Below are 27,844 nucleotides of genomic sequence, written 5' to 3' on the forward strand. Positions count from 1 at the left end.
ATTCCACCCACTTTCTTTTAGAATTCTTAACCAATTTAGAAACTATTGGCAACAACAGTGCCTTGTTGGGGATCTGTATTCTTTGGGAACTATTCTTCTAATCTTGCCCATAGACAAGAGGCAGTGGTCAGAGCTGTGGGTCAGAGAATGAATTGCAGCTCTGTAAGCCAAGACTTCTAGAAGACTTTTGTGGGCATTTTGAGAAGTTCAGTTTTGTAGAGAGTCTCCTAAAACTCCCCAGAAGAGACTTTCCTAGCAAAGTAGAAACTCTGCCACCACATTTTCTTTTAGCCAGAGCTGTGTGGCCAGAGCCCTGCAATCTGCAAAGTCCATTTTGGGAGACCCATATCCTCCCCACTGACACTTGTCTATGGGCCAATCTTCCCTTTCTCTGGGATGCATTTCCAGCTTTAGGTCTGTTTTTGCATCTGTGCAAAATAGATTCTCCACCAGAAATGACAAGGGATGACCTGACCAACATCCATTCTTTAACTTAGGGCGTACAGTGGTCAGACCACCTCCCAGACTTGCCTTTCATGGCAGCCATGGCACCATTTCGAGTGCTGTCTTTCCTCCAACCACATGTCTAGTGGCTTCACCCTGTGAGGAGCCTGTCTTGGTTGCAGTTGAAGGGACCCCTCTTGGGACAAGTACACAGCCATGTTTCTGGAAGGTAACAGAAGTGTGGGATGTGGTACAAACAGGGTATGGTAGCAACTGGGGCGATAGCTTAAACACCCCTTGCCCACTCTGTTCTCTTCAGTGTCCCAGTGTCCCAGGAGAAAGGAGTGAGAAGTCTTTGATTTGGTTCTTTTGATCTCCCTCTAGTGGCTCCATATGTGACACAGATGCTCACCAATCAGGACCCTTGCATGAAGCCATTTATCAAAGAGTGACACACACTTGTTTAACTTGCAAGTCTAGACAGATAATTCTGACTTGAGGTAATGAGGTTGGATTTCTCTATTCAGGAGTTTATGAGCTGTTGCACATTGCCATGTGACTCCAAGCTGTCATTGAGGTTCTCTGCAGGATGCATGGACAGGAGGTAGGGCCTGGAGGCCTGCTTCCTTACAGCCAAGAAAAACTTTAAGTTTAAATATAATTTCAATTCATAAGCAATTGCAAATACTCTTTAAAAGTTCCCAGTCCTCTGGTGTTTTGGTGATATGATAAAATAGCTAGAAAGAAAGAAATCCATCAATAAGTCTGGGCTTATATGACGTAATCATGTCATAAAACAGCAAATCAGAGGACTGTGCAGAAGCACATGCTGTCTATATGAGTGGGCCACAGTACTCCTGTGTCCTCTGTGAGGATGAAGCCACAGACATTCAGATGACAATTCATTTTAAAAATGGCTCTTGGGTTGGCAAGATGACTCAGTGGGTAAAGATGATTGCTGAAAATCCTGAGAACTGAAGTTTGATCCCTAGAACCCACGTGGTGGAGGGAGAGAACCAACTTCTGTAGGGTGTCCTTGGACCTCTACATGTATGCTGTGACACACACGCCATGAAACAGAATGTGAAATGTTAAAACAGAAACCAATGAAAACACGGCTGTGCGCACAACAGTACCCACTGTGCTGCGACTGTTGTGCACACTTTCTGAGGACACTGTGCAAGCTTTACTCCAATCAGATGGCACAAGCCTGACTTAGGAAAACAGATCCATGTAAGGTGACTCTGTAACCACTGAATGCCAATAATGTGATAACTGGCAGCGCCGTGTAGTGGCCCTGGGAAGGCTGTCTGAGCTCATGATGAGAACCTGGGGAGGAGTGTTTTGATTAAGCTTACCTTAATCAGAGTTCACAAGAGGTCCAGCAGATGGAGGACAGAAATAACAGTGTGGGCAAATGAAAACCTGATCTACAAGGACCAGAGATGCAGGGGAGCATTTCCAATCTGTAAGTCAGGTAAAACTCTCTGTACTTAATTGCCCCAGACACCATTTACATTTTGGTATCCTAAATACTTTTGAATTTCAGGTACAATGTGTGCATTGTGGCATATGGACAGACTGGAATTGAGAAGAGCTACACCATGCTTGAACTGCACTTTGAGGAGGAATCTGGGTTGCTCTCAGGTGTTGAGGAAGATTCTGGATCATCCCCAGAGCAGCTGAGAAACTCTTCAGGTATACCCTGTGGTGAGCACTCAGGGCAGGCACAAGGGAACTGTGCAAAGTCATGAATCAGGCAGAGTGAGCGCTGAGAAAACAAGCCCTCATGGAGGCTGGACAGAGCTGCTGCCCCTGTCAGAGGCTACTTAGCCAACGCTAGCAGCAGCAGCCTGCTTCTGGGTGTTCCTGACACACACGCTGCCCCTTCTTCCCATGGGTTTACATGGGAAGAGCTCCCAAGAAAGCTCCAAGTAAATCTGGTCACAGTAGAAGGGGTGGGTAGGGTTGAGTTTGGAGAGGGCGGGCAGAGCAGATACACCTCTCTTCCTGATGGAAGCATCGTAAAGCATGGAGGGAGTATCGTAAAGGTTTCCATATAGGAAACCATCAAGGTCCCCGTTTCATTTGCACATCCCCATAGGATGTATGCTGCTACTGCTAATCATTTTACCAAACAAAGTCCTAGAAGGAAGGCTGCAAGATGGTCTTCAGTAGACTGTCTCAGTGGGACGGCCTGGACACTGTGGCCTTTGCGAGCTGTCCTGTGGCTGTCGCTGGAGCCCCTTTGGAAGGTCACTTTCTTGGCTTCCCATCTCATCCTCCACATAGACCTGAGGCTGGATATTCTATATCTCTAGTGGAATTGCTCGTTCGTGGGGTCACACGCTGAAGGCAGCTATCCCATGGAGAAGTGAGATCATACCTGCAGGCAGCAATCTCACAGAGAAGTGAGGTTGGTTCCTTTAGGCTTCTGTCCCCGAGAGTGGTTTTGTTTTGGGGATTCCTCCGGTTGTGTTGCCCTTTCATGTCCTAAACACAAGAGCCTGACAAATGACATAAGGACAGAGCCAGGCAATGACATAAGGACGCCCACCTCAGCCCCTTCAAGCCAGTGTTCATTAAATATTTGTGCAAATGAACAGATGTGTTCATCAATTTGCATTGACTAACTGCTTCTGGAAAACAATGTTGCAAATCTTTGCTAATTCTCCATGGCTGTTGTTCCCAGAAGACCTGCCAGCTTAGGCCTCTGTGCTGCATGGACAGGCACTCTGTAAGCTTCAGAGATGTGTAGTAGCCTTGAGGGTGAGAGTGGTCCCTCAGGACATGCACCCACAACCATAGGCTTGCTTCTTATCTATCAACAGTGAAAGAATCTTCATAGATGTATAAACCTGTCTTCATAACATTCTGCATTTAGCTTCATCATATTCCAAGGGGCCGAGACCTTCCTTAAAAGACTCAGTTGTTCATCCTTAACGTGTATGTTAAGGTGCATCACAGTGAGTCTGAATCAAGCAGTCATATTCAGTAGATCACGTTTCTGCACACAAACTTCAGTTTATGATCAGGGTAGCAAAGGAACTCAGATATATCCCAAGACCCTGGATCTGAGAAGTCCTGAAAGACCTGTTGGCTTTCAGAAAACTTAGGGAACTATCTAGAAAGGAGATCACCAACTTTGCCTCATGGTGGTCACAGTACTTACCAGCATGCATTTGTGGTCATAGTCCTTCAGGATGGAAAATATTTGGTGGCTGGGACAAGACCTGGTCATGTGGCTTTGGCAGAAGGCACCTGTCAGGAAGCAGGGATCTCAGGCCAGAGAGGGCCTGGGCTATAATTCTCAACACCCACCCCTGTTAGCCTACATCTACCAACCAGGCTACTCCTCTAAAACTGCTCCATCAGTTGAGGAGAACTGTTCAAACACAGGAGCCACTGGGGGACATTATAGCAAAAGCAATGCCTGCCTCATGGTGCTTAGGGAGTCTCAGTTGTATGCAAAGGGACCATCAGTCTTTCAGATCCATGTGAGGCTGGGCAAACCTTTGTGCCACTTCTGTTTCCCACTCTCCTGTCCCCAGCCCTAAAGTCCAGCTGAGCTTCCCTCTATGAGAAAGCGAGTGGGCATGATCTCTGCAAACCATTCCAGCGGATTCTGCAGACCATGCTGGGCAGCTCCTGGTCAGGTTGCAGGTCATGGACTGGGTCAGCAGGGAGCGTGTAGATGAGCAGGGAACTAGGTGTGCCTTAGCATGAATGCCAGCATCACCAAAGGGCAACAGAGTAGAGGGAGATTGTGAGCTGGCACAGAAGACCATGTTATACCCCTGTTACCTTCTGACGGGCCTTCATGCTTCTGGTCTATGCCTAGATGAATGGCTACCCAAAATTAAAAGGACTGTGTTAACAAACTAGGTAACTCAATGGCTACCAGGTCATGGTGTCTCCTCGGAAACTGGGTGGGCCCCATGGCCGCTCCCAAAAATCATCTCTGCTTCTATTCCTGATGGCATGCTCACAGGTGACTGGTCTGCGTACTTTACAGCTGTGTCTGGGGTCATTAGATTGAAACTGAAGAGAACTTTATTAACTGGAGTCTGGCTGCCCTAGCGGATGTCCTTGCGGCCTTGTCAGAGTACTGTGACCAAATCCCACATCTGAACAGCAAGCTAACTAACCTATTTAAGGAGTCCATTAATTTGTCTTCCTCAGAGACCCCAAAATATAAGGGGCAGAGGGCCAGCTTTAGGGAGATACCACAGCCATGGTTGTTCTTTTGTCCAAGCCACACAACCTTTGGCCAAGTGACCTCTCTGCCAGGCCCTGCCATGTCCTGTCTTCAGCGTCTTCATGTTAGTGCAGCTTGCACTGTATATGAACTGTGCTGCAGGTTGGCCTAGATGCAGACCTTTCCTCTTGCCTTTCCAGTCAGACTACAGAGTTCCTGGGGGAGACTGTCATGGCTGTCCTCAGTCTGAGAGGCAGTCTGTGGATGTCTCTAAGGGATTGGAGATCGGACCTCACTGAGGGGTGAATGGCTTTCAGTGTCCTACAGACCCAGGGCCTGTACATGATGGATTTTATTACGTGTTTGGTAGCATGTATGCTCTGCTCCAAGTGTAGACAGACACTTCCCATGCCTGTAGTCCCTGCTTGGAGTAGACTCTCTCCATACAGACATCTCTCTCCACACTCAAAGATGCCATTTTCATGATTTACACCTGTCATCTTCGATGTTTCTTTTAAAGGCAGTCATGTAAAGTTACTGTGATTTTGTGGTGGCTTTCTTTCCCCAGCCCCATAGTTGAATATAGGAAGGAGACTCTGGGATCTGCCTGGGATCCTTATGCCCTCACTTTGACCCCATTGCACCCTCTGGGGCAGAGGCATGGCAGAGCCTGGCCTGTAATTGTCCTGTCCATTCCCTATGGATTGTGACCACAGTCTGCAGCTGTGCACAGCCTGGCATCCAAAGAAATTGGCATAGTTCTCCACAATGTCACCACAGGCCCAGAGGAAGGACATAAATAGAATCTTTATGAGACCCAAGTGGCTTCTCAGGGTCAGCCAATGCTCTTGGCTCCTTCTTGTCTCTGAAGACACAGGGCACAGGTCCTGACCTGCATGCACATGTAGCTGCTGCACACACTAAGGATGACTTGTGCTGGCCTCTGATGCTTCTGGGAGTCCTGAAAACCACAATCCCTGGGCCAAGGGGACTAGTGAGGGACAAGTGAGCACAAGGCCCCTGCCTGCTCCCTGGAGACCAGAAGCCCCAGAGGGTTCTCACTGCTGTGTTCCCCAAGATAATGACAAGCACCTGTTACAACAGGCCATGCTCTGGTGGAAAGGCAGACAGGCACATCCAGGCCCAGAGATGTGTACTGTTGCTGTGCTGGGCCTGTCTGCTCTTCACAGGCATACTCAGCCATGCCACCCAGCATTTCCCAAGTTCTGTCTGGAGTGCTTTGGTCCCACAGGAACTCTGTGGTCATGGAGAGACTGACAAACTAAGGACCAAGACCCTGCCAAGTACCCGTCCACACTTGACTCCTGCCAGGAGCCAGCAGTATGGGCAACCATGTAAAAATGGAGACATGGGTTACTTTCTTCTTTGGGAGCACTTGTAAACCCCAGGGTCAGGTGACAAGCATGAGGCCAGGCAAACACAAGGAGGAGCAGAGTGACCTCACCTGAACCTGAGGGATAGGGAACCTAGCAAGGGGAGTGACCACCCCTGGGTCACATTCTTCAGGGACATACGTGGTGGGGGGAAGTTAAGGCGAGTCAGGCAGGACACACCCCATGGTAGCAGGTGATGTGTGTGTGTGTGTGTGTGTGTGTGTGTGTGTGTGTGTGTGCGCGCACCTCAATATGTGCCTGTGTATGTGTGTGGGCAGGCATGTCCTGACACCAGTCCTGACCGATGCCAGGCACCCACAGTTGGCACAGACCCCACATAACACTTGGGTTTTTGTTCCCAAAGGTTTTCTAATGGAAGGTAATATGCTTCTTGGTCAGGGCTAGTTCATCACATTTTGTATGAATGGGGAACACTGATCTTTGGGGATTGTAGCCTGAGCTAGCCTTGTGGGCCCTCCTCTTCCCACTGTTCCCAGTCTGTTCTGTGTCACAACGTCCAGGAAACAGAATCCTCAGGTCTGCCAGCACCTCTGTGTGAGGCATTGCATCAGCTGACATCCTGAATGGTTGTTCCAACTCCACATGTTCAGGCTGAGCTCAAGATGCACACAAGAAGGCCTAGATGAGGAGGTACTGCCCCACCCAGCCAGGCAGACTTCAGTTCCACTCTGACAAATGTTAGGAAGAGGTGCAGATGTGACTCACAAAAATGCATCCACTATTGGGCTCAACTACCAAGAACCTGTGAGCAGCAGTGACATTCAAGTCTCCACTTATTCAAGTAAAGGGACATCAAATACTTCTTTGGACCCTGGGCAGTAAAGAAATCTTGAGGGCTCCGTGGGTAGATAACGTACCATGAACCTTCCCAGAGCCCAAGGACTGCACCTGCTTGATGGTCCTGGATCTCCTTGGCTAAGGTAAGGAGAGGAGACCCAAACAGCCCTTTACCAGTGCCCCAACAACACTGTCATGCCAGGTGGAGGCAGCTTCCACAGTCTGAGGTGTGCATAAGGGTTCTTTTCCATTTTGTGCAATGATGTCTTGTTTGTAGAGTCTCATATGGAACTGAGACATACTGCAAGGGAGGCTTTGTGTTGGGTAGTTAAAAGCAAGACATGGGAAGAGGAACTGCAGAGTTGTGATCTAGCAAATCCTGCAGCAGCCAGCTCTGGGTTCTTGGAGCCTAGGCAGGCTTTGCAGTCATAGACTGCCCTCTACTGCCCATGTCCCTTCTCGACACCTTCTCTAGCAGATAAGACAAGAGCCCAACCTGCTTCAGGGCTAACACAGACACTTGTTCCTCTCATACACTTTTGCTTTTGAGAATCCTAGGAGCTTAGAGCCAGAAACAGGAAAAATAGGGTCAATCCCAACCCCTAGCCTCCTGTCAGAGCTGGGTCCCCCTGTCTCCTACAAGTGGGCAGGGAAAGGAGACTGATGTGGTGGGCAGAAGTGTTGAGGGCCAACAACTGACTTGCTGGAGGCTGGAGGCTGGTCATGCTGGAATGCTCACAAACCACCTTCAAGACAGGGCTGTTGTATGGCTCTTGCCTAGACCACAATGTCCTCCCGGGTTCTGTCTTCACCAGGCAAGTATAGGAAGAGGTAGCTCCTGAACTTCATGCCATTGAGAGAGCTAAGATCTTGAGGAACCAGCTGGTCCACCAGTGTTCAGTCTCAGGTTTTGCTGGGTGAGATAGTCGTGAGCTGTCTGTATTATTGAGCAGACACTTGTTCTCTAGGCTGAGGACATAATGGTCACCTCTGTGGATGGTGTCTGCCTCTTCAAGGTGCAGGGAGATAGAGCAACGTGGTGGTAGTTCTCACCCTGACTTTTAGTGCCTTCTATGCTCCTACAATCCCAGGACTCCAGCGTCTAATTCTGGCCTTGTTGATCTGTCCTGGGTCTGATAGGCCATCCTGTTGGTTGGTCTGTCTTAGCTCTCACAACACACTTCCCTCTTTGTTATCTTAGGCTGTATCCTCCAAGCATCCCACCATGCATCAGCTCCATATCCTGACGAACCTACCTTAGGGTCCCTGATAATTCTACATACTTTAATGTTCTCCCAGGATGGACTGTGGGCTCTTGTGTGGCTCACATTCATTCTAAAGTTCTTGGGAGCCTCCATGCCATGGCATATGACGTCCTTGGGTCCACACTGGGGCGAGTGATCCCATCCAGTGCAGGATTCTCTCCCTATTGTTAAATTTTGGCTCTTATGTCTTTCAGGAAGGGCTCTGAATGTGGTCACCACACACTACCCTGGAAGACCAGAGAGTTCAAGGACGGCCAACTTTCACTTAAGCAAACTTTTTCACAGACTGTGTGGGTCCCATCAGCTGAGAGTAGCCTCCATATTGCAGTGATGTGCAAACTTCTGCTTTTCAGTCATGATGGACTTTAGGATCTCCCCTAGGACCCTACACAAGCCACAGGTAGGAGATGTGTAAATGGGGCATGTTACTGGGTCACTTCTTCAGTGCAGTGTCTTAAGCTGACAGCCTTTTGGGAGGGCATATGCTTCTCTATTAAATGAGCTGGCTCCGCTGTTGGCCTGGACTCCACTGTGACTGCTGCTCATGCTCTCTCCTCCAAGTCTCTAACTGTCTCAAACTCTCTGTGTCTGGCTGGTCAGTCAGCCTTCATGCCAGTCCAGGGCAAGTCTAGAAACACAGAGCCCACACTGTCCTCTGCCGAAGTTTCACAGGGCTGCTGGTTTAGTCTCTCACGTGCCCTATGGGGGTGCAAACTCAAGTTTCTGAGGTCCCTAGGGGTCTGGTAGAAAGCCTTTAGAACAAGGTAGAGGTAAAGAAATAGGGAAATAAACGCCTGCAGTACTTCATGTCCGCCACTGGAGGGCTCTATACTTTTCTGGTCCTGGTGTGCCACTCAGCGTTCCCTCTCACTCACTATAAGGCTCTGACCACTGCTAAACCCAGTGTTACCAAGAAACTGGCTGTATCTGCAGGGCGGCCTGTAGAAGATTCTCCACGACCATAAGGACCCAATTTGGAAATCTCAGGTAGGCAGGGTGTGTGTGTGAGCCACCAGGACTGGATGGAGACCTTACCCAAAATTTGATCTCCAGCCCTGCATTCTAATTAGCGTGACCCACACTCCTGCGAAGGTCTCTGGGTGGCTCCTGAAATGAGGTGGAGGAGGAAGAGGATGAGAAGGAGGATAAGGATGAGAAGGAGGGAGAGGAGAAGGAGGAGGAGAAAGAGGTGGAGGAGAAAGAGGTGGAGGAGGAAGAAGGAGAGGAGGAAGAGGAAGAGGAGGAGGAGGAGGAGGAGGAGGAGGAGGAGGAGGAAGAAGGAGAGGAGGAAGAGGAAGAGGAGGAGGAGGAGGAGGAGGAGGAGGAGGAGGAGGAGGAGGAGGAGGAGGAGGAGGAGGAGGAGGAAACCAGTAAGCAGGGCCAAGACAGGAGCACTGCTCATACTCACTGCGGTGGTCCATCGTGTCCTAGGCTTGTTCCTGCCCTAACTGTGAGGCAGGAACCAAACACCACTCCTCATGGGACTGTCCGTGATGAGGCCAGCTGAGGGTCTGAACTGTCAGCAAGAAACACAGGAGCTGTCTGTGACACATACCAGAGCACAGTGTCCCACATAAGCCCATCTCACAAGTGATGCCATCTCCTCCCCAGAGTGGCTCCAGTCAGGGTTAGGAGTGGCTCATGAATGCCAAGCTCTCCCCTACTCCTGCAGAGCCAGGGATGGTGCCTTCTCAGGGCCCATCTATCCTGAGTCCAGGGAGCAGCCAGAGGTCATACTCATGCGATTTCATACTCAGGTCAATCTGCTATCCTGTAGCCCATGAGTCTGGACTCAACTTCAGTGCCAAGGCCAGTTTTTTCTGGACAAGACTTTGAGAATATGGCCACACACTGTGTTAGTGACACACTGTATGCCCTTGACTGACCTTCAATGTAGCCCTGAGTGACCATCCCAGCCAGCACCCAGGGATTCAGACTAGCATTGGCTAGATCAGGCTCTTTGCTACCTGTTCCTATAGCTCACCTCCACTGTAGTTCATGTGTCCTGGCTGCTGCAGCTGCTCCAGAAGCTACCAGATGTCTTCCCACAGAATCCTGTAGTCCCTGTGGGCTCATCCACAGACATCTCACACTCTCCCTGCTGGGAGTTAGGCTGGATGCCTGCTGTGTGGGAGCTGCCTTGGCTTGTGGAGCAGAGTCAGAAGCAGTGGAGGAGATGTTGTCTGCTGCTCTTATTGTCCTCAGTGCCTACGGTATCCCTGTGGTGCGGGTCCAGCTCCAGCTCCAGTGAATCATTGATATAAATTCAGCTCCAGACACCATGAGGCACAGGGAAGCCCATGACTGAGGGGGAACCAAGCAATCCAGGGCCCTGTGGGGACCAGGAAAGACAATATTCCAGGTTACCTCTCAGGCAGGATGCAAGGACAGGAGCTCTGTGTGCCCTGACAGAGGTGGAGGGACCCTGACTCCCATAAAATGCTCCTTCAGACCTATTACTTCATCAGCTTCATCCTCATTAAGAACATTCCACACACCTTGACTCTACCATCTGGCTCTATCTTCCAGGGGTGAACCCTCTCAGGAATATTTTTGTGTCTTCTATGAATGTTAATATTCTGTTAAATCATTTTCATAAACAGTGCTCATATATCTGTCTCCAGAAGAAGTCATTCAGCAATTCTCTCAGGACAGGGAAGCTAAATCTTCCTCCTCCTCCTCCTCCTCCTCCTCCTCCTCCTCCTCCTCCTCCTCCTCCTCCTCCTCATGTTTCTTTTCCTCCTTCTCCTCCTCCTCCTGCTCCTCCTCCTGCTCCTCCTTCTGCTGCTGCTAATGTTGCTGTTCCATTGCTGCTACTCCTGTGGGTGCTGTAGCTTCTGCTGGTGTCTTTTCCTTGGCCATGTGTTTGAAATCACCTACTGTTTATACTCAGGAAATGACAGAATTTCCAGATGGCACTGTGAAAGAGACAAGACAATTTATTCCAAGCAAAAAAAATATTAATGAGATAGAATTCTTAGATTACCATTTGGGGCCTTGATTGCCTTACTCTTTTATTACTTCTTTTTTTTTCTACTTCCCAGGTGAGATCTTTGAAAGAAATCATTTAGGAATGTTAGTTATAAAATTCTATTTATCACTAAGTCTTAGGAACAAAAAAAAATCAATATACAAAAACTATGCATTCATGCAAGATTCTGACCATCAACAATAATCAGCAACCTAGACTGTTGATACTTATTCAATGACAAACCTTGTTATTAGTTTTGAGGCTTAATGGAATGGGATGTTACATTTGAAAACATAAGACTCTGTTCTGCAGCACTTGTGATTGATGACCACATGTGAAAGGACCAGTAGCCCATGGAGGAGTCCATGAGCCCATGAATCTCTAGTCCTCACCCTATGGGAGCTATTGGCCTAAGGGGGAGCTGGAGTCCATCTGAAGGGATGGGTCAACAAGACAACTCTGTAGAGTGGGGAACTCATCATTCATATTGGGTCCCTGCTGGGAAGAGGAGAAATCAAGAAGAGGGAGAAGGCTTGGTGTTGGGGAAACCTCATAAAGAACTTAGAGAAGGTACAAGGTAAGAATTGTGGGGAAAATGGAAACCAGAGAGAGAGGAAGGACCAGCACAGAGCAAACTGGGAAGGACAAAGCACAAAGGTACCTGGGCTGTGCCTGCTGCTTGTTCTCTGGACTCTCCCTGGGACTCATTTCCTGTGGGGAGATGCTCTTTCTCCTTGGCAAGCAGCAACAAAGATTTATCAGGGCATTTGCTATATTCCTGGTCCACCCCTTAAATCCTCTGGGCCAGACCCTGCAGGGGATGGGCTTATCCTCTAATGGGGCTCTGTGGGAGTGTAGATTGTCTTATTTTCTTGCTTCTACACATTTCTCACTGAAGATGCTTGTTGGTTGAATGCATGGGACACTCACAGCACATTTGTGATAGTGGTCCTGTGTAGGTGTCATTGGTAGTGGCCTGAGACTACCAGGCACAGTGGCTCTTCTGCCTCCTCTTGGACTAGCCTTCTGGCCATAGTCAGACACCTGACCATGGGAGGATGACACCAGCAAGGTGCCAAGGACTGGTGCACTTCCACTCCTCTTTAGTTGTAATCTGAAAGCAGCAGCATCATAAAGGCTAGGGAATGGGGCTGTAACTGGACTCACTTGCTGTGCCTGGGCTGTGCAGCCATACCCCTGGAGAACCTGCCTTTGCAGGAAGCAATAAGCTGCCATTGCCTCATTATATTTTCATTTCATTAAAGAGTATTTTATTACAGAGGCTTGGAATCCTATACATTCCATTACATTCAAAATAGCAGGGTCTGGTGTTAGGGGAAGCAGTTCTTCATAAGGACTTGGGAACCCCATCCAGTGTTCTTTGAACTAGGGGTGTTTCATCACCTCTGTGGCTGTTGGTCTATAGCTGGAATTTACTGTCAGTAACAGGCTAAGGAGGTCCTCCAGCTCTTCTGAAACCCCACACGGGGCAGGATACACCCTTGCCACAGCTTGTCTTTGCACCTCTTGGATGATCAGTGAATCTAATTGGAACATTCTCACTATCATATAATACAAGACCACTCCTATTGTCCACATGTCATTCTTTGGCCCGTCTTATAAATGGCCAAGGAAGAGTTCAGGGGCACAAAAAGAGTACACACCACAGTGCTGGTTTAGCATTTATCCCCGTTGAAATTGAGTGCTAAGCCCAAAGTTGATGACTTTGACCTTTTTGTTTTTATCGATCATTATATTGTCCAGTTTGAGGTCTCGGTGAAAAATCCCCTTTCCATGGCAGTAGCTCACTGCTGACAATATCTGTTCAAATATTTGCCGGGCCTCATCCTCCTCTATGTGCCCTGACTCTCTGATGTACTGGTAGAGTTCTTGGCCTTCCACCAGCTCCATTATGAGGCATATTCTCGTTTCCTTTTCAATAACTTGTATGAGAGACACTATGTTGGGGTGGTTGATCTTTCTCATTATGTTTGCTTCCATCATGGCTGGCTGGAACCACTGCTTGTCCTTTCGCAGAACTTTGACGACAGTGAAATAGCAAAAGGTGTAAATAGAACCAATTAGTACCTGAGCATGGGGATTGGTTTCATATGAAATGTGTGTGGGTGCAGTGCAGTATCCTCCTCCATGTACCTACATGTTCAGCAACTTCCCTGTTCGATGCTGCTTTACACAGAACCATCTGGAATCCACTCACTGAGGGACTCAAGCCCTGGACTGGTAGAACTTATGTATCCAGGTCTCCCAGCCCAGGGACAGAGATGCATGGATTAAGTGGAGAGAAGCAGACTGGAATGGTGGAGAGATTATCCTGCCAACAGCCCCAAGACCCCAGCAGGGTGAGAATGGGAAACAGCGAGCAGTTTCCCAGCCAACCTCACTCCCCATAGACAGACTTCTTCCAGTCCTTCCCTTTTCCCAAGGAAAGAAAAGTTCAAAAAGCAGGGACAGGGAAAGAAAAACTGCTCTACTCCCAGGAGCCAAGGACAAGCCCCCTCCCACCCTCCTGTCTGACCCCATAACCAGCCACAGCCCAGTCCTGGGCTCATCTCTAGAGGCTCAGGGATCCAGGCAGATGAGCCCTTTAATCACAACCGGCTCCTCTACAGCATTCTATGGGTGTCAGTCCTGAGTCTGTGAATCTGAGGTGCTCTGCCTTTTCAGAGAAGCCTTTTCTTGATCTCTGTGTTGGATGTCAGAGGAGAGTGTCCACCCAGCATCGGTCCTGTTAGCCCATGTGAACCTCCTCACAGAGCCCCACCTGTCCTTGTGCAACTCCTCCTTGATCGCCTTTTATAGGAAGATATTTAGAGTCCCTTGCAGGAGGCAGGGAAAATGGCACACAGCTGAGGGTGGTAGACAAAGCTGGGAACACATCAAATATTGAGTTGGTGTGAGGCTCCCTAAGCCATGCTTGGGCAGGTCTGTCCACCGATCCCATAAGACCCTTTGATTCTACCCATGTACACAGCAAGAACCAATTACCAGGCCTACCCTCTGCCCAGAGCAAAGGGAGACTGGAACTTGGATTCCAACCCTAGCCCATTCCTGTAATACCTGACCTTGTAACCCTTGCTCCCTTTGGGGCTCAACAGTCCCCCTCAAATGTAGACAGCAATGTCTAGATGTTGTTCACAGCTTTTCTTGCCTGAAACTGTGCTGTGTTTGATACTACAAACCAGGAAGTAGGGACTTGAACTTGAGATCACTGACTCAGGCTAGGGAGGACTCCAGGGCACCTGAGTTCAACTGCAAAGGCAGAAGCTGAACCACAGTGAACAGAGGTGGCACATTTTGCTGTTTCTTTCCTTTTCTGCTCTCAGGCCTTACAATGAACTCTACAGATGAGGATCTTTCCTCCCAGGCTTAGTGTCTGCAGCCATGAGGGTCCTCTACAGGGGACTCAAAACCCCAGAAGAGTCTTCAGAAGGAAAGCGCTACACACTACACTGCCCCCAGCACTCTGAAAAACAGAGACCCTTTCTGGGCTTGGGCCAGTCAGTGCTCAATAGTTAGCTTCTGGCTGCACTGGCTGCTCACAAATAACACAGATGCCTGGGTCCTGTAACCTGGCTGTCATAGACTGTGATTGAGAATTTATTTCAACTGTGTCAGCATAGCCACTCTGTTCCTTCTGGTCCCAGGTTGCACAGAGCTCCTTGTCATCACACACGCCCCATCCCATCATTGGACCTTAATATTTAAAGGGAGCCCTACACTCAGGATGGACTTAGTTTTCTATACATCATGCCAACCTCTGTGTGAGAGGAAGTGTCTGCATGTGTATGCATACCCCCTTATGTGCCTAGGTGTCCATGCATACCACTACCCCATGTCCTGTCAGGGGCCATCCTCTGGACAGGTCCTCACGCCTGCATGTCAGACCACCTGTCTTCAAGCCCCAACCCCTCCCCACTCCACAGATGCTGAGCTTATGGGCTTTGCTGATGCATCCAACATTGATGGGGGTTTTGGGGATTCAAACTTAAGTCCTCACCCGTGGGAGGCAAGTGCTCTGCCTATCCCTGCAGCTTTGTCTCAGGTGTTTGATGATAACCTAGAGCCTTTCTGAGGACTTATGAGAACAGTGTCCTCTTGATGGGTCAGTTTAGAAACACAGCTTTGTCGTTTTTTATTTTTTTAAAACTGTACCATCAGTTTGAGGCTAATCATTCAGAATTCAAAGAAAAAGTGACACAGCGAGCATAGACATGAGGACTTTAAAGCAGGAGGCATAGCAAATATTCAAAACAGAGAACTAAGGAGAGTAAACATCTTACAAGCTTTGATTTCTAAAAGCCTTAAATCTCTCCATAGCCCACAGAAGCCAGAGCCTTGAAGCCCTTCCCAGCCATGTCATGACAGGTCCTATTGTGACCTCATGAGGAGCGACTGTGAGGCGGTCCAGCCAACAGATGTTAAGCTGTAGCCAGGCCTGGATTTCTTTGAGTGCTTTGAGAGGAGGTGTGGAATGGAGCCCTCTGGGACTTGGTTGTATCTAGTGAGCTGTGTGTGGTTGTATCGGATTTTACTGTACTGTGTATATGTGTATGTATCAGTGTGTTTAGGATGGTGTGTGTTGACAGATTTGCTTGTGTGTGAGTGTGTGTACACTTTCGCCTGTGTGTTTGTCAGTATATGTAGGAGTGTGTGAGTTTACAGGTTTGTTTGTGTGTATGTGTTTGTATGTGTGTACCTCTTGTGCGTGTGTGCATGTATGTGTGTGTGTGTGTCTGTGATATGCATCTTTACAGGTGTGCTTGTGTGTAAGTATGTGTGTATCTGTTCCTATGTGATTGTGTTTTGTGTGAATCTGGGTGTTTGTAAGAGATTGTCTGCGTGAGTATATGTACACTTTTGTGTATTTCTGTGTGTGCCTGTGTGTGCTTCTGTGTGTGCCTGTGTGTGTGTGTGTGCTGTGTGTCTGTGTGTCTGTGTGTGTGTGTGTGTGTACACGCACGTGCCCATCCCCTTTTGCCCCTTGTATCTATATTACCTGCACCTCAGTGCTAGAGAGTGTAGACGCCAGAAGTCAGCCTGGCTGCTGTTCCTGAGGTAGGTCATCAACCTTATTTTCAAGACAGGCTTTCTCACTGGCCTGCAGGTGCCCAAGTACCTGGGCTGGATAACCAGTAGCTCCCAGGGGTTTGATATGCCAACCCCATAATGTCAGATTAAAGGCCTATATAGACGGCTGGGTGCTTATTTACTGATTTTTTTTCTATGTGTTTAAGAGATAGAACTAGGCCATATATTCACAAGACCACTGGCTATTTCCTTATTATGGTTTTGATTTTTATTTATGCTTCCTTCCTTCCTTCCTTCCTTCCTGTCTGTCTTTCTTTCTTTCTTTCTTTCTTTCTTTCTTTCTTTCTTTCTTTCTTTCTTTCTTTCTTATGGATTTCTGGATTCTGTTTGGTGGTGGTTTTTATGTTCTCACATGCTATATTATTGCTTTGATTATTTACGTTTCTGCAGTCCGATGATTCACTCTATCTCCATTTTCAATGTCCTGCGGTTTCATCCTTTTACATTATTCCTGTTTCTCTATTGAGTACAAGCAATCATTGGCTTAGACTTGATACAAATTTGCCCTTTGTGACACTTCGACTCTTTGGCCTTTGTTTAAGGTTTACTATTCACTGATATTTAACTGCCTTATTCCTTGTGGTTGGTTAATTTTAATTTTCAGTATTTTGCTCTGGAGAGTTGTGGATTTTTGTGGATCACTAGGTCCTGAAATTCAATGGAGTTTCCCCTTAAGTGTTGGCTTTTTATATTTGTTTATTTTGTCTTATACTCAGTCTTTCTCCTCTCATTTCTTTCATCTGTTTTTTGTTTTCTTCAATGAACATCCATTCACAGTATTGATCATCTTTGGCCGCCCAATCCTATTGTAGTATGACGATTTTTATTTTCATCATTGCATTTAGTATGTGTGTGCTCTTGGCTTTCTCTTTTGGGGTTGGCTATTTGGGTGGCTTTTACTTATGATTCTTCATATTTTCCCCCTTTTCATAATTTTACTCTATTTTTCTAGTCTAGTCTTTTCTTTGTTTTTATTTTTTCTTTTTCTTTTGTTTGTTTCTTTTAGGTACCACATGTGTAATTTTAGTTTCTGAATTGCTCCATCTTTTTCATTACCTGATTCCATTGTTTGTTATTTTTAGGTAGCATTAGTACTGATAAAATGTCTACAGAGACTGAGGAGGAGTTACCACCTCCTAGTCCTGATCCCAGTATCTCTGAGGAGGGAACCTTTCATTCCCAATATAAAGTATTGAAGACTATTGGAAAAGGAAGCCATGCCAAGGTCCTCCTGGCCCACCACCGGCTCACAGGAACCCCGGTGGCCGTCAAAGTTCTCCGAAAGAACAAGCAGTGGTTCCGGCCAGCCATGACAGAAGCAAACATAATGAGAAAGATCAACCACCCCAACATTGTTTCTCTCTTACAAGTTATTGAAAATAAAACTAGAATATACCTCATAATGGAGCTGGTGGAAGGCCAACAACTCTACCAGTACATTAGAGAGTCAGGGCACATAGAGGAGGATGAGGCCCGGCAAATATTCGAACAGATATTATCAGCAGTGAGCTACTGCCATGGAAAGGGGATTGTTCACCGAGACCTCAAACTGGACAATATAATGATTGATAAAAACAAAAAGGTCAAAGTCATTGACTTTGGGCTTAGCATCCAAACACAACCTGGAGAAATGCTAAACCAGCACTGCGGTGCGTACTCTTTTGGTTCCCCAGAACTCTTCCTTGGACTTCTGTATGACGGGATGAAGAATGACATGTGGACAATAGGAGTGGTCTTGTATTATATGGTAGTGGGAAAGCTCCCATTTGATTCAGTGATCATCCAAGAATTACAAAAACAAGTTGTTGCAGGGGTGTATCCTGCCCCCTGTGGGGTTTCAGAAGAACTGGAGAACCTCCTTAGTCAATTACTAACAGTAAATCCAATGTATAGACCAACAGCCAGCGAGGTGATGAAACACGCCTGGTTCGAAGAACACGGGAAGGGGTTCACAGGTCGTTATGAAGAACTGCTTCCCCTAACACCAGACCTTGCTATTTTGGATGCCATGAAAAGCATGGGATTTCAAGCCTCTGTAATAAAATACTCTCTAATGAAAAGAAAATATAATGAGGAAATGGCAACTTATTGCTTCCTACAACAGCAGGCTCTCCAGGGGTATGGCTGCACAGCCCAGGCACAGCAAGTGAGTCCCGTTGCAGCCCCATTCCCTAGCCTTGATCCTGCTGCTGCTTTTAGATTAGAACAAAAGAGGGGTGGAAGCCTGCCAGTCCTTGGCACCTTGCGCGTGTCATCCTCCCACGGTCAAGTATCTCACTATGGCCAGAAGGCTCATCCAAAAGCAGGCAAAAGAACCACTGTGGCTGGTCATCTCAGGCCACTACCAATGACACCTACACAAGACCACTATCACAAATGTGCCATGAGTGTCCCATGCATTCAAACAACAAGCATCTTCAGTAAGAAGAGTAGCAACAAGGAAATAAAAGAAGATAATCTACTCTCCCACAGAGCCCCATTAGAGGATAAGCCCATCCCCAGCAGGGTCCGGCACAGAGGTTTTAAGGGGTGGACCAGGAATATAGCAAATGCCCTGATAAAGCTGTGTTGCTGCTTGCCAAGGAGAAAGAAACCTCGCCTGGGGCAGAACAGCATCTCACCCCAGAAATGAGCCACAGGGAGAGTCCAGAGAACAAGCAGCAGGCACAGCCCAGGTACCTTTGTGCTTTGTCCTTCCCAGTTTGCTCTGTGCTGGTCCTTCCTTTCTCTCTGGTTTCCATTTTCCCCACAATTCTTACCTTGTATCTTCTCTAAGTTCTTTATGAGGTTTCCCAAACACCAAGCCTTCTCCCTCTTCTTGATTTCTCCTCTTCCCAGCAGGGACCCAATATGAATGATGAGTTCCCCAATCTACAGAGTTGTCTTGTTGACCCATCCCTTCAGATGGACTCCAGCTCCCCCTTAGGCCAATAGCTCCCACAGGGTGAGGACTAGAGATTCATGGGCTCATGGACTCTTCCATGGGCTACTGGTCCTAGCACAAGTGGTCATCAACCACAAGTGCTGCAGAACAGAGTCTTATGTTTTCAAATGTAACATCCCATTCCATTAAGCCTTAAAATTAATAACAAGGTTTGTCATTGAATAAGTATCAACAACCTAGTTTGTGGGTTATTGTTGGTCAGAATCCTGCATGCATGCATAGTTTTTTGCATACTGATTTTTTCATTCCCAAGACCTAGTGATTGATATATATGTAACATTCCTAAATGATTTCTTTCAAAAATTTTAACTGAGAAGTAGAAGTAATAAAATAATAAGGCAATCAAAGTTCCAAATGGTAATCTAAGTATTCTACCTCATAAGATTCTTGCTTAGAATAAATTGTGTTTTTTTCTTTCACAGTGCCATCTTGAAATTGTCATGTCCTGAGTATAAACAGGAGGTGATTTCAGACACATGGCCAAGGAAAAGACACCAGCAGAAGCTACAGCACCAACAGGAGTAACAGCAATAGCACCAGCAGCATTAGCAGTAGCAGAAGGAGGAGGAGGAGGAGAAAGAGGAGGAAGAAGACGAGAAAAATCTGGAGGAGTAGGAATAGGAGGAGAGGAAGAGGAGGAGGAAGATGAGGAGGAGGATGAGGAGGAGGATGAGGATGAGGATGAGGATTTTGCTTCCCTGTTGTGGAAGTATTGCTGAATGACTTCTTATGGAGACAGATACCATGCTGAGAAATGTTTATGAAATGAATTATCAGAATATTAACCATTCATAGGACACATGTCAATACTCCTGAGGAGGATCACCCCTGGAAGATAGTTAGATGGCAGTGCAAGCTGTGTGCAATGTTCTTAATGAGGACGATCTTCTTAAAGCTGATGATGTAATAGGTCTGAAGGATCATTTTGTGGGAGTCAGGGTCCCATCTATCTCTGTCCGGGCACACAGAGCTCCTGGCCTTGCATCCTGCCAGGGAGGTGACCGGGATTATTGGCTTCCCCGGTCCTCTCAGGTTCTGGATTGCTTGGTTCTCCCTCAGTCATGGTCTACCCTGTGCCTCATGGTGTCAGGAGCTTCTATGGGCTGAATTTAATCAGTGATTCACTGGAGCTGGATCTGAACCCAAACCACAGGGAAGCCCTGGGCACTGAGGACAATAAGAGCAGCAGACAACATCTCCTCCACTGCTTCTCTCTCTGCTCCACAAGCCAAGGCAGCTCCCACACAGCAGGCATCCAGCCTAACTCCCAGCAGGGAGAGAGTGAAATGTCTGAGGATGAGCCCACATTACAGTACGATTCTGTGGGAAGACATCTGGTAGCTTCTGGTGCAGCTGCAGCAGCCAGGACACATGGAACTGCAGTGGAGGTGAGCTATAGGACCAGGCAGCAAAGAGTCTGATCTGGCCAATGCTGATCTGAATCCCTGGGTGCAGGCAGAAAGGTCAGTCAGGGCTACACTGAAGGCCAGTCAAGGGCATGCAATGTGTCACTAACACTGTGTGTGACCACATTCTGAAAGTCTTGTCCAGAAAAAAACAAGTGGTCTTGAGCACTGAGTTTCAGTCCCGACTCATGGGGTACAGGATAGCAGATTGACCTGAGTATGAAATCGCATGAATATGCCCTCTGGCTGCTCCCTGGGCTCAGGATAGATGGGCCCTGAGAAGGCACCATTCATGGGTCTGCAGGAGTAGGGGAGAGCTTGGCATTCATGAGGCACTCCTAACCCTTACTTGAGCCACTCTGGGGAGGAGATGGCATCATTTGTGAGATGGGCTTATGTGGGACACTATGCTTCGATGTATGGCACAGACAGCTCCTTTCCTTGCTGACAGTTCAGACCCACAGCTGGCCTCATCTCAGACAGTCCCATGAGGAGTGGTGTTTGGTTCCTGCTTCACAGTTAGGGCAGGAAAACACCTAGGATACGATGGGCCACTGCAGTGAGTACGGGCCACGTGCCTGTCTTGTCCTTGCTTACTTGTTTTTTTCCTCCTCCTCCTTCCCCTCTTCCTCCTCCTCCTCCTCCTCCTCCTTCCCCTCTTCCTCCTCCTCTTCCTTCTCCTCTCCCTCCTCATCCTTATCCTCCTCCTCTTCCTCTTCTTCCTCCACCTAATTTCAGGAGCCACCCAGAGACCTTCGCAGGAGTGTGGGTCACTCTAATCAGAATGCAGGGCTGGAGATCAAATTGTGGGTTAAGTTCTCTATCCAGTCCTGTTTACTCCCCCACACACCCTGCCTACCTGAGATTTCCAAATTGGGTTCTCAGGGTCGTGGAGAATCCTCTAAGGGTCGTGGAGAATCCTCTACAGGCAGCCCTGCAGATACAGCCAGTTTCTTGGGAACACTGGGTTTAGCAGGAGTCCTCTCCATCAGGCTCAGAACCTTAGAGTGAGAGGGCTTGCTGAGTGGCACACCAGGACCAGAAAAATGTAGAGCCCTCCAGTGGTAGTCATGAAGTACTGCAGGAGTTTATTTCCTGATTTCTTTACTTCTACCTTGTTCTAAAGCCTTTTAAGGACCCCTAGGGACCAAAAAAACTTGATTTTGGACCCCCATAGCGCACCAGAGAGACTAAACAAGCAGCCCTGTGAAACTTCTGCAGAGGACAGTGTGGGCTCTGTGTTTATAGAATGGCTCTGGACTGGCATGAAGGCTGATTGACCAGCCAGTCACAGAGAGCTAGGGACAGTTAGAGACTTGGAGGAGAGAGCATGAGCGGCAGAGACAGCAGAGTCGAGGCCTACAGAGGAGCCAGCTCATTTAATAGAGAAGCATATGCCCTCCCAAAAGGCTGTCAGCTTAAGACACTGCACTGAAGACCTTACCCAGTAACATGCCTCATTTATATGTCACCTACCTGTGGCTTGTGTAGACTCCTCAGGGCAGATCCTAAAGTCCATCATGACTGAAAAGCAGAAGTTTGCACATCACTGCAATGTGGAGGCTACTCTCAGCTGATGGGACCCACACAGTCTGTGGACAAGTTTGCTTAAGTGATAGTTGGCCGTCCTTGAACTCTCGGGTCTTCCAGGGTAGTGTGTGTTGACCACATGCAGAGTCATTCCTAAAGACATAAGTGCCAAAATTCAACAATAGGGAGAGAATCCTGCACTGGATGGAATCACTCAGCCCAGTGTGGACACAAAGACATCCTATGCCATGGCATGGAGGCTCCCAAGAACTTCTAGGATGAATGTGAGGCACACAAGAGCCTACAGTGCAGCCTGGGAGAACATTAAAGTATCTGGAATTATCAGGGACACTAAGGTATGTTGGGCAGGATATGGAGCTGATGCATGCTGGGATGCTTGGAGGAGACAGCCTGAGGTAAAATAGAGGGCCGCGTGTCATGAAAGCTAAGACAGAGCAACCAACAGGATGGCTTATCTGGCCCAGGACAGATCGACTCTGTCAGAATTAGATGGTCTATGTAGAGCTGGAGTCCTGGGATTGTAGGAGCATAGAAAGCACCAAAAGTCAGGGTGCGGATTACCTCCATGTTTTCGTATCTCCCTGTAGGTTGAAGAGGCAGAGAATGACCGCAGAGGTGACCAGTATGTCCTCAGCTTGGACAACAAGTGTCTGCTCAATCATACAGACAGCTCACGACTATCTCACCCAGCGAAACCTGAGACTGCACACTAGTGGACCAGCTGGTTCCTCAAGAGCTTAGCTCTCTCAATGGCATGAAGTTCAGGCACCACCTCTTCCTATACTGAACCCTGGAGGACATTGTGGTCTGGGCAAGAGATATACAGCAGCCCTTTCTGTGCCAGCCAGCCTTAAGGTTGCTTGAGATCATTCCAGCATCACCAGTCTCCAGCCTTTTCCAAGAAAGTCAATTGTTGGCCCTTACCACTTCTGCCCACCACATCAGTCTCCTTTCCCTGCCCACTTGTAGGAGACAGGGGGACCCAGCTCTGACATGATCCTAGGGCTTTGGATGGGCTCTATTTTTCCTGTTTGTGGCTGTAAGCTACTAGGATTCTCAGGAGCATAAGTGTATGAGAGAAACAAGTGTCTTATTAGACCTGAAGCAGCTTGTGCTCTGGTCTTATCTGCTAGAGAAGATGTCGTGAAGGGACATGGGCAGTAGAGGGAGGTCTATGACTGCAAAGCCTGCCTAGGCTCCAAGAACCCAGAGCTGGGTACTGCAGGATTTCCTAGATCACAACTCTGCAGTTCCTCTTCTCATGTCTTGCTTTTACCTACTGTACCCAACACAAAGGCCTCCCTTGCAGTATGTCTCAGTTCCATATGAGACTCTGCAAACCAGACATCTTTGTACGAAATGGAAAAGAACCCTTACTGCACATCTCAGGTTGTGGAGGCTGGTCCATCCTGTCTGACAGTGTTGCTGAGGCACTGGTATAGGGCTGTTTGGGGTCTCCTCTCCTTACCTTAGCCAAGGAGGTCCAGGGCCATCAAGCAGGTACTGTCCATGGGCTCTGGAAAGGTTCATGGTATATTATCTACTCATGGAGCCCTCAAGATTTCTTTACTGCCCAGGGTCCAAAGAAGTATTTGATGTCCCTTTACTTGGATAAGAGGAGACTTGACTGTCACTGCTGCTCACACGTTCTTGGTAGTTGAGCCTAAGAGTGGATGTATTTTTGTGAGTCATATTTGCACCTCCTCCTAACATCTGTCAGAGTGGAACTGAAGTCTGTCTGTCTGGGTGGGGCAGTACCTCCTCATCTAGGCCTTCTTGTGTGCATCTTGACCTCGGCCAGAACATGTGGAGTTGGGACAACCATTCTGGATGTCAGCTGATGCAATGCCTCACACAGAGGTGCTGGCAGAACTAAGGGTTCTATTCCCTGGACATTGTGACACGAAACAGACTGGGAACAGTGGGAAGAGGAGAGTCCACAAGGCTGGCTCAGGCTCCAACCCCTAAAGATCAGATTTCATCTTTTGTACAAAATCTGGTGAACTAGCCCTGTACGAGACGCATATTACCTTCCATTAGAAAAACTTTGGGAACAAAAACCCTAGTGTAAAGTGGGGTCTGTGCCAACTGTGGGTGCCTGGCATCGGTCAGGACTGGTGTCAGGACAGGCCCATCCACACACATACACAGCCACACATTGAGGTACACACACACACACACACACACACACACACACACACACACACAAATCACCTGCTATCATGGGATGTGTCCAGGCTGCCTCAACTTAGCTTCTTCCCAACACATATGTCCCTAAATTGTGTGAACCAGGGGTGGTCACTCCCCTTGCTGGGTTCCCTATTCCTCAAGTTCAGGTGAGTTCACTCTGCTCCTCCTGATCTTTTCCTGGTCTAGAGCTTGTCACCTGACCCTGTGGTTCACAAGTGCTACCAAGGAAGAAATAATCCATGTCTCCATGTTTACATGGTTGCCCATACTGCTGATTCCTGGCAGGAGTCATGTGTGGATGGGTACTTGACAGGGTCTTGGTCCTTAGTTTGTCAGTGTCTCCATGAACACAGCATTCCTGTGAGACCAAAGCACTCCAGACACAGCTTGGGATATGCTGAGTGGCATGGCAGAGTATGCCCCTGAAGAGCAGGCAGGCCCAGCATGGCCACAGTACAGCCTTGGATGTGCCTGTCTGCCTTTCCCACCAGAGCATGACCTGCTGTAACAGGTGCTTGTCATTATCTTGGGGAACACAGCAGTGAGAACCCTGCTGGGGCTTCTGGTCTCCAGGGAGCAGGCAGGGGCCTTGTTCTCACTTGTCCCTCACTAGTCCCCTTGGCCCAAGGAATGTGGTTTTCAGGACTCCCAGAAGCATCAGAGGCCAGCACAAGTCATCCTTAGTGTGTGCAGCAGCTACAGGTGCATGGAGGCCAGGACCTGTGCCCTGTGTCTTCAGAGATAAGGAGCCAAGAGCATTGGCTGACCCTGAGAAGCCACTTGGGTCTCATAAAGATTCTATTTATGTCTTTCCTCTGGGCCTGTGGAGACATTGTAGGGAACTATACCAATTTCCTTGGATGCCAGGCTGTGCAGAACTGTAGACTGTGGTCACAATCCATAGGGAATGGACAGGACAATTACAGGCCACGCTCTGCCATGCCTCTGCCTAAAAGTGTGCAATGGGGTCAGGGTATGGGCATAAGGAGGAGCCCACGCAGATTCGAGTCTCCTTCCAATATTCATCTGTGGGCTGGGTAAAGAAAGCCAGCACAAAATCACAGTAACTTTATATGATTGTCTTTTAAAAGAAACATCAAAGATAACAGGTGTAAATCATGAAAATGGCATCTGTGTGTGCGTAGACAGCTGTTTGCATGGAGAGTGTGTACCCACACTCCAAGCACAGACTACAGGCATGGGGAGTGTCTGTCTACACTTGGAGCAGAGCATACATGCTACCAAACACACAATAAAGGCCATCATGCCCAGGCCCTGGGTCTATAAGCCACTGAAAGCCTCTCACTCCTCAGTGGGGTCTGATGTCCAATACCTTAGAGACATCTGCAGACTGTGCTGCCAGAACATGAAGAGCCATGAGAGTCTCCCCCGGGAACTCTGTAGTCTTGCTGGAAATGCAAGAGGAAAGCCCAGCCTCTAGGCCAACATGCAGGACAGTTCATACACAGTGTAAGTTTCACTGACACACAAAGCTGCTGAAGACAGAACATGGCAGGGCCTGGCAGAGCCGTAACTTGGCCAAAGGTGGAGTGGCTTGGACAAAAGAATAATCATGGCTGTGGTAGTTCCCTAACGCTGGATTTCTGCCCCCTCTATTATGGGGTCTCTGAGGAAGAGAAACCGATGGACTCCTAGAGCATCCTGTTGATTAGCTTGCTGTTCAGATGTGGGATGTGGTCACAGTGCTCTGACAAGGCCACAAGAACATCCATGGGAGTGGAAACTAGCCTAGGTGTGTCCTACTGTGCCCAGGGATCTGCACTCTGGCTTATGGTGTGGAGGCCCAGGGTGCAATGGGGTCAAGGTGTGGCATAAGGAGGAGCCCACGCAGCATAGCATGTGAGTCCTTGAACTCACTGCATTTAAGTCCTGGGGTGAGTCTCATGTGGTCAAACTCTGCATGACTCAGGTGGCTGACATCTTACCTGCTGTGATTGACATCACCGGCTTTTACAATGTGGGTGTAGCCTTAAGAGCCATGTTATATACTTGTCAACTGGAAAATAGAACTTGTGTTTCACTTAGGATGGATGTGTGTCCTTCCAAAGTGTGAGTGTACCATACTTTTGTTTTCTTCCCTCCCTCTCCACTTCCAAAGTCTGGAAGGCCTCCTTGATGTGGGCTCTAGACCGCCAACGCTCACTGCAATGATCACTTGGGTTTGCCATGAATGAACTTCTGTACTGGGAACTGACCTGGCACAGGGTTAGGCTTCCCTTCCTTGCTGACCGAGCAGAAACCTGTGACAATCAAGTGACACCTGGAAGAGTTCCTGTGCACCAAGTTGGGGTGCTGTTCTCTGAGTTGCATGCCTCTGTGGATGAGCCCCACAAACACCAGGGCACTGGTGACAGGCCTGGAAAAGGACAGCATAAGTCACAGGAGACCCCAGGTTGATCTGGCAAGGGATAAGCACTCTTTGCTATGATTAACCTTATCTTGCTCCTGGACAGACAATGCTCATGTGAACCAAGTGTGCTAAGTTTAAGAAAATAGGCTGGGGCTGGAGAGCAGGCTCAGTGGTTCAAAGGTCCTGAGTTCGATTCCAGTCACCATATTATGGATACTAACTATAATCAGATCTGATGCCCTCTTTGGACACACAGATGTACATGCAGATAGACCACACAGATAAGTGAATCTTAAAAGAAAGGAACAAAGGAATGTAAGAAGAAAGAAAAGAAAGATAAAGAATGAAAGAAAGAAAAAAGAATGAAAGAAAGGAAGGAAAGTATGAAAGAACAAACGAAAGAACGAAAAAGAAAGAAAGGAAGGAAGGAAGAATGAAAGAAAGATAAAAAGGAGAAGAAAAGAAAGGAGGAAGCAAGCAAGCAAGCCAGTCAGCAATAGAGAAACGGGCCTGTAATACCACTCAAGACACACAGAAGGGAGGGGGATCAGAAGTTCAAGGCTAACCTGGTCTACAGCATGAGTTCAAGGTTAGCTTGGACAACTTAGTCACACCCTTTATCTAAAGGTGAGGAGGGCTAAGGCTACTAACTCAGTGGTAGAGCACTCGTGGGGAAAGCAGACTGCTGTCCATTGATACCTCTCCTTCCTTGCTCTGAAATACACAATGGTATTAGAAGAGTCAAAGGTTCCTGGCCTAACATCCATGATTCTGTTTGCTACGATTCTATTTGCTACATCGTTAAGGGTGCAGTTTTTGGTATTTTGGTCAGGGATCAAATCTATGAAATAAAACTTAAGCAACATTCTTATTGCTGTCAGAGTGGTAGGTGGATGGTAAATGCTTGCCCACCAGCATCAGTACAAAGCTGGTTCCTTGGACTCCCTGCAAACACATCACTGCTAACTGTATGCCTTGTGTAGGCTTTTCCAGGACTATACATAGCTTGAAAACCTTCCCTGCTATGGACCCTTGAGTGGGCATCCTGCCTCTCTCAGTCTCAGAATGGAGCAAAGATCCCCTGCTCACTTCTAGGCTGGTAGGTCAGGGACCTCTTCCATCCCATGGTGAGCAAGACTGGCACATCTGCACACACCTTGAAAAAAGAATATATTGGCAACCCTTTTTTTTTAATAGATTTAT

The 27,844-nt window shown here is 47.9% G+C and overlaps 1 protein-coding gene and 1 pseudogene across 2 annotated transcripts; one reads left to right on the plus strand and one right to left on the minus strand.

Moving 5' to 3' along the window:
- Positions 1-8,399: 8,399 nt before the first annotated feature.
- On the minus strand, positions 8,400-13,273 carry LOC148007021 (sperm motility kinase Y pseudogene; annotated as a pseudogene).
- Positions 13,274-15,538: 2,265 nt separating this feature from the next.
- On the plus strand, positions 15,539-23,713 carry LOC120100104 (sperm motility kinase Y-like). Of its 2 annotated transcripts, XR_015646106.1 has the most exons (4): positions 15,539-16,146; positions 17,262-18,854; positions 19,546-20,511; positions 22,668-23,713. XR_015646106.1 is itself a non-coding variant. In XM_087598813.1 (3 exons), exons 1-3 carry the CDS (start codon positions 20,185-20,187, stop codon positions 22,791-22,793), a joined length of 624 nt encoding a protein of 207 aa, XP_087454939.1. In that variant the 5' UTR covers positions 19,706-20,184; the 3' UTR covers positions 22,794-23,713. The 2 variants fall into 2 exon arrangements, 1 of the variants encoding a protein (XP_087454939.1); XM_087598813.1 differs by lacking the exons at positions 15,539-16,146; positions 17,262-18,854 and adding an exon at positions 22,245-22,415 and having other exon boundaries at positions 19,706-20,511.
- Positions 23,714-27,844: the final 4,131 nt, after the last annotated feature.

The sequence above is a fragment of the Rattus norvegicus genome, chromosome 1 (genome assembly GCF_021556685.1).
Source record: "Rattus norvegicus strain SHRSP/BbbUtx chromosome 1, alternate assembly SHRSP_T2T, whole genome shotgun sequence".
Classification (NCBI taxonomy): domain Eukaryota; kingdom Metazoa; phylum Chordata; class Mammalia; order Rodentia; family Muridae; genus Rattus; species Rattus norvegicus.